Source organism: Erithacus rubecula (genome assembly GCF_903797595.1).
Source record: "Erithacus rubecula genome assembly, chromosome: 28".
NCBI lineage: Eukaryota > Metazoa > Chordata > Aves > Passeriformes > Muscicapidae > Erithacus > Erithacus rubecula.
This window is the reverse complement of record NC_136680.1, coordinates 2,672,335-2,690,484: the sequence shown is the minus strand read 5'-3', so window position 1 is coordinate 2,690,484 and position 18,150 is coordinate 2,672,335. Positions and strand designations below refer to the sequence as shown.

The 18,150-nt window shown below is 48.3% G+C and overlaps 1 protein-coding gene across 5 annotated transcripts; it reads right to left on the bottom strand.

Moving 5' to 3' along the window:
• Positions 1-2,233: 2,233 nt before the first annotated feature.
• On the bottom strand, positions 2,234-17,776 carry NCLN (nicalin). Of its 5 annotated transcripts, XR_013776933.1 has the most exons (17): positions 17,522-17,776; positions 15,161-15,351; positions 14,837-14,981; positions 14,123-14,217; positions 13,816-13,896; positions 13,541-13,644; positions 13,176-13,264; positions 12,898-13,037; positions 12,401-12,579; positions 11,913-12,000; positions 11,787-11,825; positions 11,522-11,685; positions 10,868-10,921; positions 10,699-10,777; positions 9,413-9,507; positions 7,024-8,097; positions 5,663-6,865 (listed from the first exon to the last, which is right to left on the bottom strand). XR_013776933.1 is itself a non-coding variant. In XM_079328071.1 (16 exons), the coding sequence occupies exons 1-15, from the start codon at positions 17,700-17,702 to the stop codon at positions 9,448-9,450; spliced, it is 1,689 nt and encodes a 562-aa protein (XP_079184197.1). In that variant the 5' UTR covers positions 17,703-17,764; the 3' UTR covers positions 2,234-2,472; positions 9,413-9,447. The 5 variants fall into 5 exon arrangements, 3 of the variants coding, with proteins under 3 accessions (XP_079184197.1, XP_079184196.1, XP_079184195.1); XM_079328071.1 differs by lacking the exons at positions 5,663-6,865; positions 7,024-8,097 and adding an exon at positions 2,234-2,472 and having other exon boundaries at positions 17,522-17,764; XR_013776934.1 differs by having other exon boundaries at positions 5,408-6,865; positions 7,024-9,507; positions 17,522-17,765.
• Positions 17,777-18,150: the final 374 nt, after the last annotated feature.

The window sequence follows — 18,150 nt, the reverse complement described above, 5'->3', positions numbered from 1 at the left end:
GAGATAAAATTATTCCTGTAATTTCATTGCTTCTTGTCTGGTGTAAAAGATTCTGCCAGCCTAAAAGAAAAATATCCTGTGTAAAAGGATATAACTTGCCATCAGCTTTTATCCTCTCTTGTCCACCAAGACCTTGCTGCTTAGTTTTCACTGAATATCTGTTTGACCAACCAATTCAGAGTTAGGGTGTTTTAACATTTTAGCTTTGCAAGAACCCAAAAAATTAACTAAGTTTTAAGGCTTGTGGATTTTTTGACCCAAGTTGTCACAGTGGGTGAATTGCAAGTGACCATCACAGATTGCAGATATCTTCGAGGATTGATTTTAAAAACAAAACAAAAACCCAAATAAACAAACAAAACCACACCACCTTGTGGAAGAAGTTTGGGTTGTGTGCAAACTTTTTCTTCCAATGCTTGAAAGCAAGCTGGTGAGGAAACAATGGCACAGGGCTGTCCTTTCCCAAATGATGAGAGGCAACTCCTCAGCTCTTCAATCATGCAATATTCAATTGAGCTCACTTTGGACCTGGTTTTAATCAGCAAAGATATTAAGCTCTGCTGATTTCATCTGGCTTCTCCCTCTGCTCCTCAAACACTCCTGGAACACAGAGATGGTTGTTTCTGTTATATGCTGGGTATATATCTGGGTACCCCTTAAAAATAAAAATGAGTGAGCATTCTCAGCATCTTGGGGTCATCCCTACAGCATCTGCTTCTCACTCACCTCTTTATTTTTGGTAAGTTCTCTGTCTCCTCTTTACTCCCTATTACACTGAGTTAAGATATTACATTAAAAATATTCCACAGGAACAAACCCACAACATGAGCAACCTGTGGCACTTGAATAAAGCAGAGAGGATTAGAGGAGAACATGAAAATCACCAGATCTGCTCATCTCCACCCCTGCTCCCAGCAGCTACACCACTGAGCCCTTCACATATTTTTCAGAAGTTTTATGAGGATTTTTTTTTCTCCTGCTATCCCTAGTGAAAGGCTAACCCAGCAGTGGCAAATCCAGCCTGTAGAAAAGCACATTTTCCACTCAGGACTCCACCCCACATCTTCCACACATCCCCAGCTCCAGCAGCTCCAAAGAGCAAGGCCCTTTGTACCTCCTACTTCACCAAGGTGCTGTAAGTGTCAGATATATTTAAGAGCATGAAGCATTCAGATACTATGGAAACCAGGGCAAGAGAAAAACCAAAAATAGATGGAAGACGCAAGCTGTTGTAAGGTCTGGAAAAGCCTTGCTGAGGAAGGCTGTGCTTGCTGCAGCTGATTGCAGAGTGGGATCCATTTAGAGCTCAAGCATAAAATATCCTCTCCCCAATCTTTCTGCAGTTTGTCATTTTTCTCTGCCACAGGGAAAGGGATATTCTTTAACTTCCCCTTTATTTAACAGGCCTCCTAATTAGCAGTTCCTTTGAATGATTCATATTCTAGTGTGCCCTTGCCATGACCTGGAGTACACTGCTGCCTGACTGCTTCTGTAGAGAAGGAGTATTTGGGAACTCACCATGAGAAAAAAACACCACAGAGCACTCTCCTAAAAGGGAAATCCAACAGCAACCTACAGAGAAGGGTGCCTGGAACTAAGAGTTGTTTGTCTGTCTCTTCTTTTAATAATCCTTTTAACACCTGTGCCTATTCAACCTCTACAGACAAACCAGTTGTTAAAATAGAATAATACCTTCACTGAAAAAAACCAGAATGGCACGTGGAGCAAACGCAGCATGAGGAGTACAAACCACCTGAGTCAAAGATGGTAAAATGGAAGTCAGCAACAGCACTTCAGCATCCCTATCAAAAACTGCTCAGTGCTACCACAGAAGCACCATCTGAGAATAAAAACTAAAATTCCCTTTCACGAGTCCCACAGTCCCTTATGGGCTATTCTCTAGTACAAATTCCCACTCACATGAGCTGGGAAGAAATTCCAGGAGAAGTTAACTGCTCACAGTTAAGACACCATCCACTGAACTGCCCAAAGGAAATAATGCTAGCTCTTGCTCTGTTAAAAAAAAACACAAAAAAACTGTTGCTGACAAGAAACCACTAGTGTGGCTTAAACAATAAAGAAGAATTGGTTTGTTTTTAGATTCAGGAGAGATAAAGTCCTCATGTTCTACCCCTCTCCCTTACAAAACAGACACTGTAGTAAAATCACTGCAGGGGTTTCCAGTCAATGAGCTTGTTCCTTTTGGGTTTGGTAAGAATCACACCCAAGAACTGGGGCCCAAGCTTTATCAGGGGTCAAGAACTCTCTAGAAAAACAGCAGAGGCAACATTTAAATTAAAAAACATTTCTTCATGGTCTCTATTTTAGCTGAACAGATCTTCTGTTTTACATTGTGGGCGTGCATTTCCCCACCTGGAAGGAATCCACAATGCTCCTTTTCCTCTCTCCTCCCAATGGCAGAGAAAACTTGAGGGCTTTGCTTCCCATTTCCATTATAAAATACACAGTTCCCTGTAAGAAAGTAATTTATACCTGTAAATTCTCTGAAAGAAATTAATTTCTGGAATGAAAACAATGCTTTGTCATGCAATAGGTTGGACTTTGTATCTCAGAGGCCTTGATTGATTTTCTGAAGCTAAAACAAATTAATCTGCCCTCACACAAAAATCTATAGCAAGGACCAAATGGCTCCTCAAGAAACCCCACACTGACTCAATTTTTGCTAGGCACAACCCACAGGACAGGTGAAAAGAATCCAGGGCCTGTGAAATTCCAGGCAAGTTGGCAAATCACTGTGAAAATGCCAGAGCAAAAGGCCTAAGGTAAGTGTGGCTCATCAGCTGGAAAGCTCCAGAAAAAGTCGTGTCTGTCCTTCTCCACCTGCCTTTGCCTGCACAACACACTCAGGTGATGCTGCTCTGATGGACACTCAAGTTATAAAGTGCCAGGATATCACTTCACCAAAGATTCCCAAAGAATAATGGAACACCTAACAGCAGCATTGGAGCATCCTGGTAAAGATTCAGAAGGTTCTGAACCTTTCTGTCCCCAGCTGCAGGGAAGGAGAGATGGATTTGCCTCTGGGATGTTCTCCCTGCCAAGCACAGCTCCACCATTACAGATTAGGGACAAACTCACAAAATGACACCTTTTTGACAGAGGTGTGACCAGTACAAAAACACAAGTTTGTCAGCTAGCAGGGGGAGATGAGGAAACATCAGGGCTGGTGTTTTCAGCCCCTCCTCCACCATGCAGCTCTGCCCCTGCCAAAAGCCAGAGAAAGGAGTGGTGGTCCAACATTCCTGCACTGCTGAGCTGTCCTGCCAAGCCCAGGCCTCACTGGAGGCCACTTTGTGCTTTTTTTCATCTGCTGCCACCCAGGCTGAGAAAGCAGAGCCCTCCAGCGATGTTTTCCCAGCTCCCAGTCCCTCAGAGTGGATGCAGAGTCTCCCTGCACCGAGAGCCAGCCTAAGCTGGGGTGGGGTGGCTGCCACAGCCCCAGTCCCATCCAGGGAAGGCAGCTGGACCTTCTCCCCCTCTGCTTTCACACCACCCTCCCTGTCAGCAAAGAACTCCCTGATTTCCACAGGGACCTTCCCTTCAGAGCAGGGCATTGGCATAATTATACCTTGGACTCGGTGATCTCAAAGGTCTTTTCCAGCCTAGTTAATTCTGTGATTTTGTGCCACTGACACGACAGAGCCTGTGTTAAACCCAGCCCTGCCACAAGCTGCCCCTCAGCCTGAAGGGTTTTGCTGCGTGTGCCAGAGGGCTGTGATGGGACAGGGAGCAGCTCCAAAAATGCTGTTACACTCGGAGGAGGTGGGGAGAACAATCTCTAGAGCAGCTCTTTGCTCTCCATCTCTGGAATACTCGCTCCTCTTCACTGCCTTGTCCCAGTGGTTCTTCCGCCACATTCCAAGGGTTGGCTTTTGTTTTCAACCTTTTCTCTGACTTAGAAGCCACCCGGGGCTGACACCGGGAGAGGCTCCCGGGAGCTGCGGGCAGCGGGCGGGGCTGCCCGTGTCACCGCTCTGTGACACTGTCCCGTGTCACTGCGGGGACACCGCACAGCCCCGTGTCACCGCTCTGTGTCACTGTCCCGTGTCACTGCGGGGACACTGCACAGCCCCGTGTCACCTTCTCCATGTCACTGCGGGGACATCGCACAGCCCCGTGTCACCGCTCCGTGTCACCTTCTCCGTGTCACCGCTCTGTGTCACTGTCCCGTGTCACTGCGGGGACACCGCACAGCCCCGTGTCACCGCTCTGTGTCACTGTCCCGTGTCACTGCGGGGACACTGCACAGCCCCGTGTCACCTTCTCCGTGTCACCGACGGGACATCGCACAGCCCCGTGTCACCGCTCCGTGTCACCTTCTCCGTGTCACTGCGGGGACACTGCACAGCCCCGTGTCACCTTCTCCATGTCACTGCGGGGACATCGCACAGCCCCGTGTCACCACTCTGTGTCACTGTCCCGTGTCACTGCGGGGACACCGCACAGCCCCGTGTCACCTTCTCCGTGTCACCGACGGGACATTGCACAGCCCCGTGTCACCGCTCCGTGTCACCTTCTCCGTGTCACCGCTCTGTGACACTGTCCCGTGTCACTGCGGGGACACTGCACAGCCCCGTGTCACCGCTCTGTGTCACTGTCCCGTGTCACTGCGGGGACACTGCACAGCCCCGTGTCACCTTCTCCATGTCACTGCGGGGACATCGCACAGCCCCGTGTCACCTCTCCGTGTCACCTTCTCCGTGTCACCGACGGGACACCGCACAGCCCCGTGTCACCTTTCCATGTCACTGCCCCGTGCCATTGCCCCGTGTCACCGCGGGGACACCGCACAGCCCCGTGTCACCTTTCCATGTCACTGCCCCGTGTCACCTTCTCCATGTCACTGCGGGGACACTGCACAGCCCCGCGTCACCTTCTCCATGTCACTGCGGGGACACCGCACAGCCCCGCGTCACCTTTCCATGCCACTCCCACTCCCCCATGCCATTGCCCCGTGTCACCTCTCCATGTCACCGTGGGGACACAGCACAGCCCCGTGTCACCTCTCCCTGTCACTGCCCCGTGTCACAGCCCCGTGTCACCTCTCCGTGTCACGTCTCCCTGTCACTGCTGGGACACCACAGCCCCGTGTCACAGCCCCGTGTCACCTCTCCGTGTCCCCCAGGCTCTGAGGGAGCACCTCTGTCCCTGGCACAGGACACAGCAGCAGGATGAGCACAGGTCCAGCTCTCTCCTTGTGCCACTCTCAGGTCACTGCGCCGCTCCACGGCTCGGACACACTCAGGGAACAGATCTCTTGCAATGCTCATAATTGCAATAAATAATTTTAGTGTTCAGGGAGGCACTGGGCAAGGACAGAGGCACAACAATCTCCATGAGCAGGCAGTGCTGGCTGCTGAGGTCACCAGGTTTCCACAGTACCAAAGCTGTTTTGCATAGAAACTTTAATTGCTTCACATGAGCACAAACCTTTTGAATAAACAGGAATTTGCTCACCTCAAGGTGCTGAAATCATGCTTGGAGTGTGTAAATGTTTTTTGTCATACTATTTTACTTTTGACTAAACAGGATGAAGCTTTTAAATACATATATTTTTCTCCCATATTGTAGAGGTGTCTATTCCTCCAAATAATGCAAGGAGATTCCATTTTTTGGAGCAAATAGTTCTCTGACAAATCTATTCATCAAACCTATTCACTTGGTTTATTTTCCAAGGAAAAAAGGGACAAACAAATTTAAAAAAAAAAGTTAAAATACTTAAATATTATTACATTTATACTCCTAAAATATGTAAATCAACTGCATTGAATTTTCTATTAGCTTTTAAATATTCACCTCAATATACATTTGTTCTTCAGGGCACACAAGAAGATAAATAATTGACTTAACATTGCTAGATAAATCAAATCTTTTTCCTGAGCTGCAAATATTCCAGATTATAACCTTGAAGTTGCTATGCAGTAACTACAAATGGAAACTAAACAGATCAAAGTGAGCAAGCAGGAGTCCACACTCAAGTACCCAGAGGCCAAATTTTCTGAGACACCCAAGAGCAGCCCCAGCATTTCAGATTGGTGAGTCAAGACCAAATGAAATGTAAATCCCAGCTTAAATATGGGGTGCAGGAGCAGCCTGGGATTTGGGCTTGGGCCATGAACAGTGTAAGAGCATGAGATTTAAAACAAACAAAACACCCTCAAAACCAAACCCCACAGCAATTTTGGGTATAGCTGTGGTTTTGAATGTCTAAATAGATTGTGGTGAATTTCAGCCACAGATAATAGGAGACCTAATTCCATTCTGGCTTCAGGATTTTCTCTGCACTGAGTAGAGGAGTGGAGTTCATAATCCAAATTACTCCCATACAGTTCCCAATAGTGCCCATGCAGATGGAAGTGGATAGAAGGAATTAACAGCTTCAGTTAAACTCTGCTGGAAAACCAGTTTTTTATGAGCTGCAGACTCTGACAGCACCAGGACAACAGGTGAAGACAGACAACAGCAAAGAAAATGGTTTTCTGGCCAGGAATATCAACTTCTAGCCACCTGTGTGTATGTGGATATAATGCTTTCCATGCTCTTCCCCACAGGCCAGGCAAACTCCTCAAAAAAAGAGGATAGGTAAAAATAAGGGCAATAAAAATCAGCTACACAGAGCTCTTCTGCAATGCTGTGGAGAACTTTTATCACACCACCTGTTGTGCTGGTGACTGAACTGATCAGTCATGCTGCAGTGCAGATCAGCTCCAGGGGCTCTCTGCAAACTTCTCTGCTGACCTACCCAAGGAAATAACAATGTGGGATTTAAATTCAGTCCCAGGATGGGCACTCTGCTCCAGCTCTGGGGAAGTTGGGATTTAAATTCAATCCCAGGATGGGCACTCTGCTCCAGCTCTGGGGAAATTGGGATTTAAATTCAATCCCAGGATGGGCACTCTGCTCCAGCTCTGAGGAAGTTGGAATTTAAATTCAATCCCAGGATGGGCACTCTGCTCCAGCTCTGAGGAAATTGGGATTTAAATTCAGTCCCAGGATGGGCACTCTGCTCCAGCTCTGAGGAAGTTGGGATTTAAATTCAATCCCAGGATGGGCACTCTGCTCCAGCTCTGAGGAAGTTGGGATTTGACTATTTAGATTTGAGCACGTTTGTTTCAGTGCACGTGCACTTTGATCAAAAGCAAAAACTTTTATCTGTTGTAAAAATTACTTTTTATGGCAGCCAGGAAGAGAGATACAAAAGGATTACAGGACAAATTAACCTTGTGTGGGAGAGAGCAATGTACCATCCTAACTGCCTGTCAGGTTTATGAATTCCCCTCAATAATCTTATCCATCTAATTTTTTAGGTTGTTTCCACTGGCTTCTGGCACTGCATCAGGAGTGTTAACAGTTCATTGCTGAGACCACACAGACCTGGGGGGTTTTCTTTGTGCTACAGCCCCTGCAAACAGACTGGGTGGAAGTTTTTGACTCTGAATTTTATGATTCTCATCTGGAAGACTGAAGGCTGACAGTTTCCACAGCAAGGAACAAGCTCCAGGTCTGTTCTATTTGCTCTTGCCCACTACTGGCAAATTTTACACATCAACTCAAGCTGCAGCATTATAATAATAATGCTAATATTATTTTTCTATTTTTCTCAGCTAAGTAATGGAGTTAATCATTAAGACTGGTGAAATAATCTGCTAGACTGGAGGGAACACCACCTCCTTAAATGATAGGAGACCAGAAATGGATGTTGAAGCTGGAGGACTCAAACTACTCCCAGACATTCAGAGCCTACAGAGCTCTTCAGAGAGCCACTGCACCATGGATGTTCCAAACCTACCCAGCCCAGGGCATGCAGCTTCCCAGGGCACAGCAGATGCAGTCTCTATGGGCAGAGCATAAAAACCAGTGGAAAACAATCAAGACTTGCCTTCCAGCCACTTCTGAAGTCATTATAAATTCATTTGGCAGAGGAGTGCCATCAGCACTTCGTGCGTGCAGAGAGACACATTTCAAATGAGCACTCAGAAGATGAGGAAAAGGCAAATTTCCCTGGGTGGCTGATAGTTCTGGAGTGCTTGGCACCATGCTGACACCATGGTGAGCCACTGACACCAGCAGGCTTTCCTGGAAAAGACAAGACCCTTTAAAGAACAAGTTGCTACATATTTAAAGTAGCAGAAAGGAGATTAGGGTAGTCCAAGAGATTACAGTAAAATAAAGGAGGATGGAAGTCAGTGCTTTGGTGTCCATCCAAAGGACAGTGACTGGCCACAACAACTCCTTTTCTAACAAGCACATGCACAGCAGGTGTGTGCAAACAGGAATGCACAGCTGGAATTTCCCTTGCAAAAAAAAAAAAGGTGTATTCACCTCAATTCAAAATAGTTTTTTCAGCCTGTGTAAGGTATGCTGTTTTAATTATAAATTGTAGCTTAAATTTAAAAAAAAAGGTCACTGTGGCTTGTGAAGAAACCTCATGTAAATGGAAGAGATTACAGAAAAGGACTCAAAACTTACTGGGTGGCAGGACAGTGCTCAGGGTTATCTTCCAGAACTACAACTAGCCTAGGGCTTGCAGTATCTCAATACATTTTCCAGGTCTGAGCTGCTCTTGCACTTTTATCAACAAAATCAGTTTGTGTAAGTACATGGAACAGCACAGAACATGATCCTGCAGCAGCTGACTATGGAACACCCCTCAAAAATCAAGCAAGAGTCTAGCAGAGTGGTGGCAGCTGTGAACTGTTCAAGGACCAAAAACCTCCAGAGTAACCAAGCACACAGCAAAATGCATCCTCCAAGAGAGACAGGAGAGAACCTGCCCCTGACAAGAACCCTCATGCCACAAACCCATCTTAAATCTTTCCTCATCCTGGTAATAACAGCCAAAATCACTCAGTGCAGCTCCTAAAAGGGGGTGAGTTTGAACAGAATGCAGGAAGGTTCTTGCTGCAGACACTGCTTGCTCAGCACAACTCCCTAAAGCCAGGCAGTGAACTTAAGGAAGAGGTGCCATAAGGAAACATGCTAATTGCATTCTCTTTAATTGGCATGTGCACTTTTGGTTTTTTCTTTTAAATAACTGCTCCAAGTCCTGGTTTGCTGGGCAGGGACATCACATCAGGCTGTAGTTTCAGTTTCCAGGCTGGCTGTGTGACAGTGTCCATGAAAGTGTTGGACTTTGTGTTACAGTCAGAGGCTGCTCAGAATCAAACTGCAGGAATTGCTGAAGTCTCTCAGCCTGTCCCTCACCAAAATGCAAAAGAAAACCAGACATGGTGCAAGTCAGGGGAAGTAGGTGAAGAAAAGCACTTCAAAGGTGCACAAGAGTTAAAATTTCATTTTCTTTATGCCTTCCTCCCCTCCATACAGTAGAAAAGAGGAGACAAAGAGGAACAGCAGGGTTCAGTGGAAGGCAGAAGGTTCCCAATGGGCTCACCGATGGCTCAGTGCTGCTGGGGGGGACTTGGTGCTTCACTGCTGCTTGGTTTTGAGGGATAATCTCTGTATCATCTTGTAAAGGAGACCAAAGTGCTGGAAACAGAAGAGAAAAAAGTAACCATGACAGTTGTGAACACACAGAGAGCTCAGCAGAAGGCTTAAAACAATACCAGTGTGCAAATGCAGTGCCTTGTTTGCATCAACCACTCATCCTGAAAATGGAGTGGGACTTGATGGATGAGGAGGAATTGTGACAAGGAAGCCAAGTTATACAGAAATGATGGCTTGCAGAAGTGTTTGTGCAGGTCTGTAGCACCTCATTGTGAAGATTTGTTAAAGATTCTTTAATTTTATTTTTTTATGCAGTTCTGTTCCTTCTGAAGGCGAGGAGAAAGCTTCAGATTTCAACACATGCAGGTTCCTGGTCTCTATAGAAACACTGCTGCCAGCAGTTTCAGCAAGGTAAAAATGAACCAGGCAAACACAGAGATTCCCAGCAATTCACAATTCTGTAACTGAATCTTCTCTTTCACCATCTCCTCAGTGAGTTAGAAATTCACTTAATTCCTCTTTTGATGGTGCTGGGGTTGATTGTATTTTGATATTTGACAGATGTAACAAGACCCAGGCTTCAAATAATTTCAAATTCAAATAACAAAATTAATGAAGATTGCTAATAGAAACCAAAATATGTTTTTCCTCTTGTTTGTATTCTTACACTGAGTTTTTAAATGCTTGTGGTTTCCCTAAACAAATAATAGACACAAATAACACAAAGTGATCAAAATTGAGAGTGACCTAAAAATCTTCCCTTTTATTCATGTCCTTCATGAAACCAGGCAGGAACAAAGCCTTGCTCACACTGTCTTGGTTAACACTGACACAAAAACATTACATTTAATTTGGCTGGCCAAGGCATGGAGTATCACATTTCCAGAGGAATGGACACAGGATGTATTTACAGTTTCATTGAAAAAAGAAAGCAAGACTCTGAAGATGCATTTCTAAGCTGCATCCTAAGCTCAGATATTTCCTGACAGTACAATCTGCAAACTTTTAAATTACCAAAGTAACTAAAATTTGTTGTAAAGTTTCAGTTTGGAGCCAAAATAGCTTAGCAAGTGACTACAAGAAATAGCTCTAAAAAACAGCTTTGCACTAGAATGGCAAGAGACTGACTTCAATAGAGCCAAGTAGCATTTCTGTTCCAGCTTTAGTGCTGGCACTGTGTGAATTCTGTATCTAATTTGTTGTAGAACAAAATAAAACATCTGTGTCTCTTACCTGCACTGCAACATAGGTAACACCAAGGTAGGCTGCAATACAGACAGCCAGGAGCAGGTCAAAGATTGCTGGCTTGACCCTGGAATAAGGAAAAGTGCACATGAAATTGCTCCAGCAGTTCCTGCCAGGGGGTTAGATAAGAACCCAGCATGCCCAAAGGACTCCATACCTGTATGCATTCATCACCTGCTTCAGCTGGTCATAGAAAACAAACTCGGGGTCCCTGTGCAAAGGAGAAATTTTTCAGATTTTACTGCACTTCCTGACCCTGCAGTCAGGACAGCCCAGAGTTGCTCCCAAGGAGTTCACCCAACCAAAGACAGGTAAGCATGACCACCTCCCACAGTGGTTTTGAGCTGATTTTAGTCATCAGGACTTTCTTTTCCTACAATCAGATGCCCAAGGGCAGAATTCAGAACTCATGCTGTTGTTCAGCTGTCTCCAAGAGGCTGAACATGAAAGATTCCTCTCTCTGTTCACTAAAACAGCTTCAGCCCAAGCAGGTTTAACAGGATAGAAACTGCCTTTTTGTAATTAACCAAAACTTAGCCTTCTCCTGCTCTCAGAGTGGGAACAGTGGAACCACAAGTTTAAAAACAAGCTTATCAGACAGAGGGAGCTGCTGGGCTTTGTTCCTGTGCTGTGAGGAATCATGAGCAGCTTTCTCTGGGAGAACACCAAGCATCAACCAAAACTGACAGGAGAGCAGAAAACAGCAAAGCTGCATGTCAAGAAACCAGGACATCTGCAGCTCAGAGACAAAACTGTGTCCAGAGGGAGGCCAGTGTGCATGTCCTGGCTGGTTCTTTCATGTTTTTTGTACCTTTTGTCTGCCTTCACGTGGTGCTGCTTCACATCCTTCAGGTAACGTCCCATACAATATTCTAAGGTGTTGAGGAAGGTGCTGTCCTTATCAATCAGCTGGGCAGCCCTGGGCTGGCTGCTCAGCCAGTCCATCACTGACTCCAGTTGCTCCTGCTGGATTTGCTGCAGAAAAATACCACCAGAGAAAAGGAGTCAGCCACACAACAGAGCTCTGTCCCAGACTGTAGGTTCCATAGGTTGCAAAAATAATGCACTGTGCTTACCATCTGATCTGTGAAGATCTGCATATCTGCAGGTGCTCCCTGCAAGGGAAAATACAAAAAAGAACCAATCTTGAGTTTGGTGGGCAGGACAAGGCTGGCCAGCACTGCATGGTGGGCACCTCTTACCTTTTCTGTTAGGTTGTAGATGACCCTTGTCAAAGCCTCAGCAATGATTTGGGTATTCCTGGTCAGTGCTTTAGTGTCTATTCGTGCCCTAAAGCAAAACAGGGGATTATGGATTTGCCAACAGCATCAGCTTCCTCTAGAAACACCTTTTCCACTGCATCAGAGCCTGAATCTGAGCCCAACTCCCAACATCTGCCACCCATGCTCTGCCCATCAGAACAACACAAGCAGCTGTGAGGTCAGTTTGGGTTTTTAAACCCCATTCTGCCCTCCCCAGGCCCCAGCCTCACCTCCTGTCCATGATATTGTTTGCAGGCTGTCCCTAAACCCCACCCTGCCCTCCCCAGCCCCCACCCTGCCCCCCCAGGCCCAGCCTCACCTCCTGTCCATGATGCTGTTTGCAGGCTGTCCCTAAACCCCACCCTGCTCTCCCCAGCCCCACCCTGCCCTCCCCAGCCCCCACCCTGCCCCCCCAGGCCCAGCCTCACCTCCTGTCCATGATGCTGCTGCGCAGGCTGTCCCTGTGGCTCTCCAGGTGGGAGATGGTGAACGCTGGCAGGCGCCGGATGGCGAAGCGCTCGTGCTCCCACGCCAGCATGTCCTCAGCCAGGTTGATCTTCTTGTGCACCATGGAAAACTTCACCTCTGGGAACTGGCTGGCAACGACCTGAGGACAAGGAAAAGTCATTCAAGTGCCACCCTGCAGTGCCCTGTCTGCCTACACACACTTCTGTGTGTTCCAGAATGTAAGCTGAAGTTATTGACATGATTAAAGGTGGATTTTCAGGTCAAAAATAGATGAGGAGAGACCTAGTCTGCTTCACTCAGGACTGTGAATGAGGATTTGTCTGCACTTCAAATCAAGTGATTCTAAACAATACATGAATTATTTCAATAGCACAGCCTTTCTTCACATCTTCCTTCCTCTCATGAGAGCTGTATAGTAAGTCCCCAGTTCCCATGAAACTAAAATGCTTTTCCTTACCGTCTCCAGTTCTCTGAGAAATGCATGCTGCAAGGTGCCCTCCTTGGGAGGCTTTGAGACATGAAGATGAAGGCTATTGCCTCTGCCCAGAGTGTCAAGGCAGAGAACAAATGCTACATTGTCCTGCAGCAGGCTGGAATCTGGAACAGAAAAAATCCAAACTATGTCTTGTGCTGGGATTTCCACCTCCCAAAAAAAGCAAGGCTCACACAAGGAGATCCTCACAGGAGAGCTGACAATTAATTACAGACTTTTAACACAACCAGCCCCTTACTCACCAGTGTGGTCCAAATTGTCCTCCAGCCATCGCTTAGTTCCTTGATAATTAAACTTGCCACCTCCAGATGCAAAGAACAGCAAGTTGTACCTGCCCATCAAAGAAGCCAGAAAAGGGTCAGAATGCTGCACTCCAAGAATTCCTGCACTCAGCCTTGGAGCTGTGGTGAAATCACAACCATTTGCACTGGACATCCAAGGTAAACTGTTCATTAGCAAACCCTTCCCACATGCCACATGCTCAGAGAATGGCAGGACAGATTAAAACTGGGGAGCTCCCAGTGCTTGAGGGTGGAATCTGCTTCTCAGATCATCCCCTCCACTTGTCAGCCACACACACTTAACCCCAAACAGAGCAGTTCCTCACCCAGCATGGGTCCTTCTGTAGGTGTAGAGCCGAGAGAACAGCCTGGCCAGTTCCAGCAGCACTGAGATCCCACTGCCATTGGAGTCAGCCCCATGGGACAGCCACTGCAGGATGAGGTGAGACAGACACAAGGTGACAAATCTACACTGACTCTCAGGTAGCAGCACAGCACTGTGCTCCACTTGTAACTGCCCCACAGTCTTAAGGCCAAGAAAAGATACATGGGCAGAGGGAAAAAGGACAGGAACAGAGCAGCAGGAAAAAAGAATACTCACTGGAGCCACTCCAAAGGAATCATAGTGGGCAACTATCACAACAGTGGGCAGGTCTTCTCCACCCAGTCCTGTCAGCCTTCCCTGCAGAGCAAAGACAGCAGTGTCACTCCCTATCACCTCTTGTGTGCCTGCACAAGGACAGCCTGACTTCCACATTCCTGCTGAGGCTGCTGTGGCCTCAGTTTTGAGGACTCCAGATACCTGCCTGAGATCCCTGACCTGCCCTGTCAGACCAAATGTCTGATAAAGTCCCAGTTAAAGAAGTAATCTCATCAATGTTGCCTGTTTGAATTCATACACAACTCACCTCCACACTGGGGATGAGCCAGTCATTGATAGCTTTGCTTTGAGCCCCACTGGTCACCATCTGGAAGCCATTGGCAGTTGCTGTGTGCAGCAGAACTGGAACAAAAACACCAAAAAACCCCACAATGTACACCTGGGAAAGTTTCATCTCTTCATTGTCACTGCTAACTGAGCTTTGGAGAGACCAGCTTTAAACCATTTAAGCCCTCTCACTTGTCACTGGTGTTTATGCAATGACACAGAATCTTGGTGACTGTGATTTTTCACTCTGTCCCAAAATCCCAGTATTTTGGGCTGGTCAAAAACTTTTCCCCAGCAGTACTAAAATTAGTCATAAGCAGCAGCTCAATAAGACAGTCATATTATTTACGTGGAAGCATCAAACTGACTTGTGGTCAGACAAAAAGTTTCAGTTTCTACAACCACACCATCCTCACTTAACACTTTCAATGTTGTTTTGAACCTAGTTTTGATTTCTACCTTACTTGCAACAGTGTGAAGCTGAGAACCTCCTGCAACTGTATGTCCAAATATAGTCAAGTAATACTTTCTTACACTGTGCTTTTCTTCCACTGAATCTCTAAACACTTTGACAAAGAATAAACACAAAGGTGACAGAAGCCTGGTTCATGGTGCAGATGACACAGCAGACTCCTCCCAGAGGTGGGAACAGGCCTGTCTTCCCCAAAACTCTTCCCTCCTTGTCAGACCTCACCTTCTGCAGCTGAGGCAGAACCCTGTGATGCAGAAGCAGCCCGTGTTTGTTCATAGATAGACAGCAGCTCCTCATCTTCCACTGCAAAGTAGACTGGCACAATGGTTTCCATAGCAAGCATTTCTGGCTCTATCTCCATGAATTGCTGAGGATTTAAGCAAGACACAAACTTAGCATCTGCTAAACACGAGAGGCGTCGAGAAAAAATTAACAACCAAAGCAGAGAGAGAGAGAGAGAGAAGTTTTAAAATTAGATCACGATTTGTTGTGCATTCCCTGCAACAACCCAGCCAACCAAGAGAAAGAAAACTTGTTTTTGCTTACCCTCACGACATCCTGGGGGACAGAGGAGATGGATGGTGGCAGGATGATGACCACAGCTCCAGCTGACTGGCGCAGAGCCTTCTGGTACTGCTCGTAGGAGAAGTCCAGCAGCCTCATCATGACGCAGCGGCGGCTCAGCACCTCCGCTTCCACCGTGCGCGCCTCCGTGTTCAGCACCGCGCTCCTGGTGCCTGCCAGCAGGGAAGAGAGGGGGCTGCTGAGGCACTGCACCCCATCCCCTCTGCTCCAGCCTGCCTCCTGCTCAGAACGCTCCTGGGGATGCTCTGATGGGCTGCTGAGAGATGAGTTCGCCTCGTCCGAGAAGGAGCAGAGGTTTGTGGGTTTTGCTGAGCAGCCACGTCCTGCCAGATCCCCTCATTCCACACCAAACAGCCTGATCTTCCATTCTTCCTCCTCAACACAACACACAGGCTCACCTGTCTGCTCACCTGCATCCAGCAACACACCTGGAGACAGCCTGGGCTGTCCAGAGCCTTCCCCAGCTGCAGGATCAAGCTGTGCAGAACCACCTGATGAAAGGACACCAGGCTGCCCCATGGCACCCCAAGGACACCAGGCTGCCCCATGGCAACCCCAGGGCTGCTCTCATTCAGCCCCAAGGAAGGTTCTGGAGCTGGCAGAGTTCCAGAGGAACAGGCTGCTCCTGAGGGCTCGCCCTCTCCTGCTCTCAGTGGCAGCAGATCAAATCCCCCAGTGGAAATGCAATCCCCTGGGAGCACAGCAGGCTGCAGGCCTGCCAGGAGCTCCTGCATTCCCCAAGCAAGGGCCAAAAGGACATCTTGTGCAAACAGAGAGGGTCAAATCCACTTTAAAATTTATAATTCAGTTTCTTCTTCTGTAAGTCTGGCACCTCCACTGGAGATCTCATGGTTCTGGGTCCCCACACAGGGATAGACGAGGTGCTCCAGCCTCTGTCAAACAGGACCATTGCTAAGAACTAGATTTAAACCTGGCTTAGCCTAACTCCAACATTAGTTTGGTCTCATCAAAGGTAACAGAAACACTAAACAAGAAATATCTACATTTCCTCTGCACAGTAACAGTGAGGGCCACACACCCAGAAACAGAGCCCAGGCACAATGGAAATTCTCCCCACAGACCTCTGACACTAAATAAATAAACATTAACATCTGACATCTAAGCAGAGCACACACAACAGCATTTTTCTGACAGGTTGATTTTCTGTAGTTTCTCTGCATAGAAAATAAATACCTGGAAAAGAATATGAGAATCTGGAACAATAAATCAGCTCAGTTGGTCAGAGCATGGTGCTAATAATGCAAATTTTATAGGTTTGATGCCTCTGTGGGTCATTTCCCTTGAGAGTTGATGATTCTGGTGAGTCCCTTCCAACCCAGACTGCTCTGAAACACAGTTTTTACCCTAAAGGAGATCTCAGAACACACAAGGAACAGGATCAGCAGCTACCCAAAGGGAACAGGAAGGGACAAAGGAAACACAGCCTACTGAGCTAAAAGGTCCAGGAAAAGAAACAGCATAAAAAAGTTAATGGGAAATATCTTAAAAAAAATAACACCTGGCTTTTCATGAAGTGTTTAAAGAGTACAGCTGCATTTCATAACTTATATACCTGAACTTATGAAGATCTGAAGGAATGGGAGATGGTGCATCATGGACAGCACAAATTAAATGTGCATTGTTAACTCTATAGCAAGAGTCACTCAGAGACAGAGCAAGTGCCCTGACCTGGAATAAAATCTCTACAGGAGACCCCGAAACAACCCTTGATTCTGGGTTTGTGGGGGAGAGGCTGAGGCTTGCAGCAGCTCAAGGACTCGCAGGACAGGGCGTGTCTCTGACCCAAAGAAAGGTGTTGCACAAGCAGCAGGCTGCAAGTAAGAGACCAGAGGAAGTAAAGGTCAGATGTAACACAGGGAAAGGACAGGCTCTGAAATGGAGCCACTGGAGCAACACACTGAGCTGAGGATGAAGAGCGAAGAGGAATCAACCTGTCAATAAAAGCGTCAAAGGCAAAAGGAAAAAAACCGAGCTCACAACCGACTTTAGCAGAATGCAGGAGGGGTGCAGCTGGAGCCTCCCATGCCAGAGCCCTCAGCGCACGGACGGGGCTCCTTGGCTGCCTCTAGGTCACCGCGATGCGGCTCCCAGCCCCTCCCGCTGCTGCCGAGCCGGGCGGCGAAGCTCCGCCGGACGGGCCCTGCTGCGGGCCTGGCCCCGGGCCGGGCTGCTGCCGCCCCCCGAGCCCCCCGAGCCCTGCACGGCCCGCCCTGGGCTCCCCCGGGCTCGGGGCTCCCTCCCCACGGCCCCGGCGCCCCTGACGGCGGTGCCCGAGCGCGGCCGGGCCGTGCAGTTCCTCACCATAGGGCTGCCCGCCCAGCTCGTACTGCTGCATGCGGTAGACGGTGAACTCGTGCGCCGCCTCGGCGGCGGGCGGCGGCCCCAGCAGCAGGAGCACGGCGGGCACGAAGAGCAGGACGCTGAGCGGGAGGCACGAGGCCTTGAGCACCGACTCCAGCACCTCGCTCGCCTCCTCCAGCATCGCTGCGGCCCCGGCCCGCACTGCGGCCTGCTCGGCACGCACGGCGCGCCCCGCGCAGCCTGCCGGGAGCTGTAGTTCGCGCGCCGCCGCGAGGGACGCCGGGAATTGTAGTCGCGGCAGGCGGCGGTGCCGCCCCGCCTTGGCCTGCAGGGGGCGCCCTGCCCCCGGCCTGGCGCTCCCGAGCGCCCCCCAGCGGATGGGATGGGATGGGATGGGATGGGATGGGATGGGATGGGATGGGATGGGATGGGATGGGATGGGATGGGATGGGATGGGATGGGATGGGATGGGATGGGATGGGATGGGATGGGATGGGATGGGATGGGATGGGATGGGATATGGGATGGGATGGGATGGGATGGGATGGGATGGGATGGGATGGGATGGGATGGGATGGGATGGGATGGGATGGGATGGGATGGGATGGGATGGGATGGGATGGGATGGG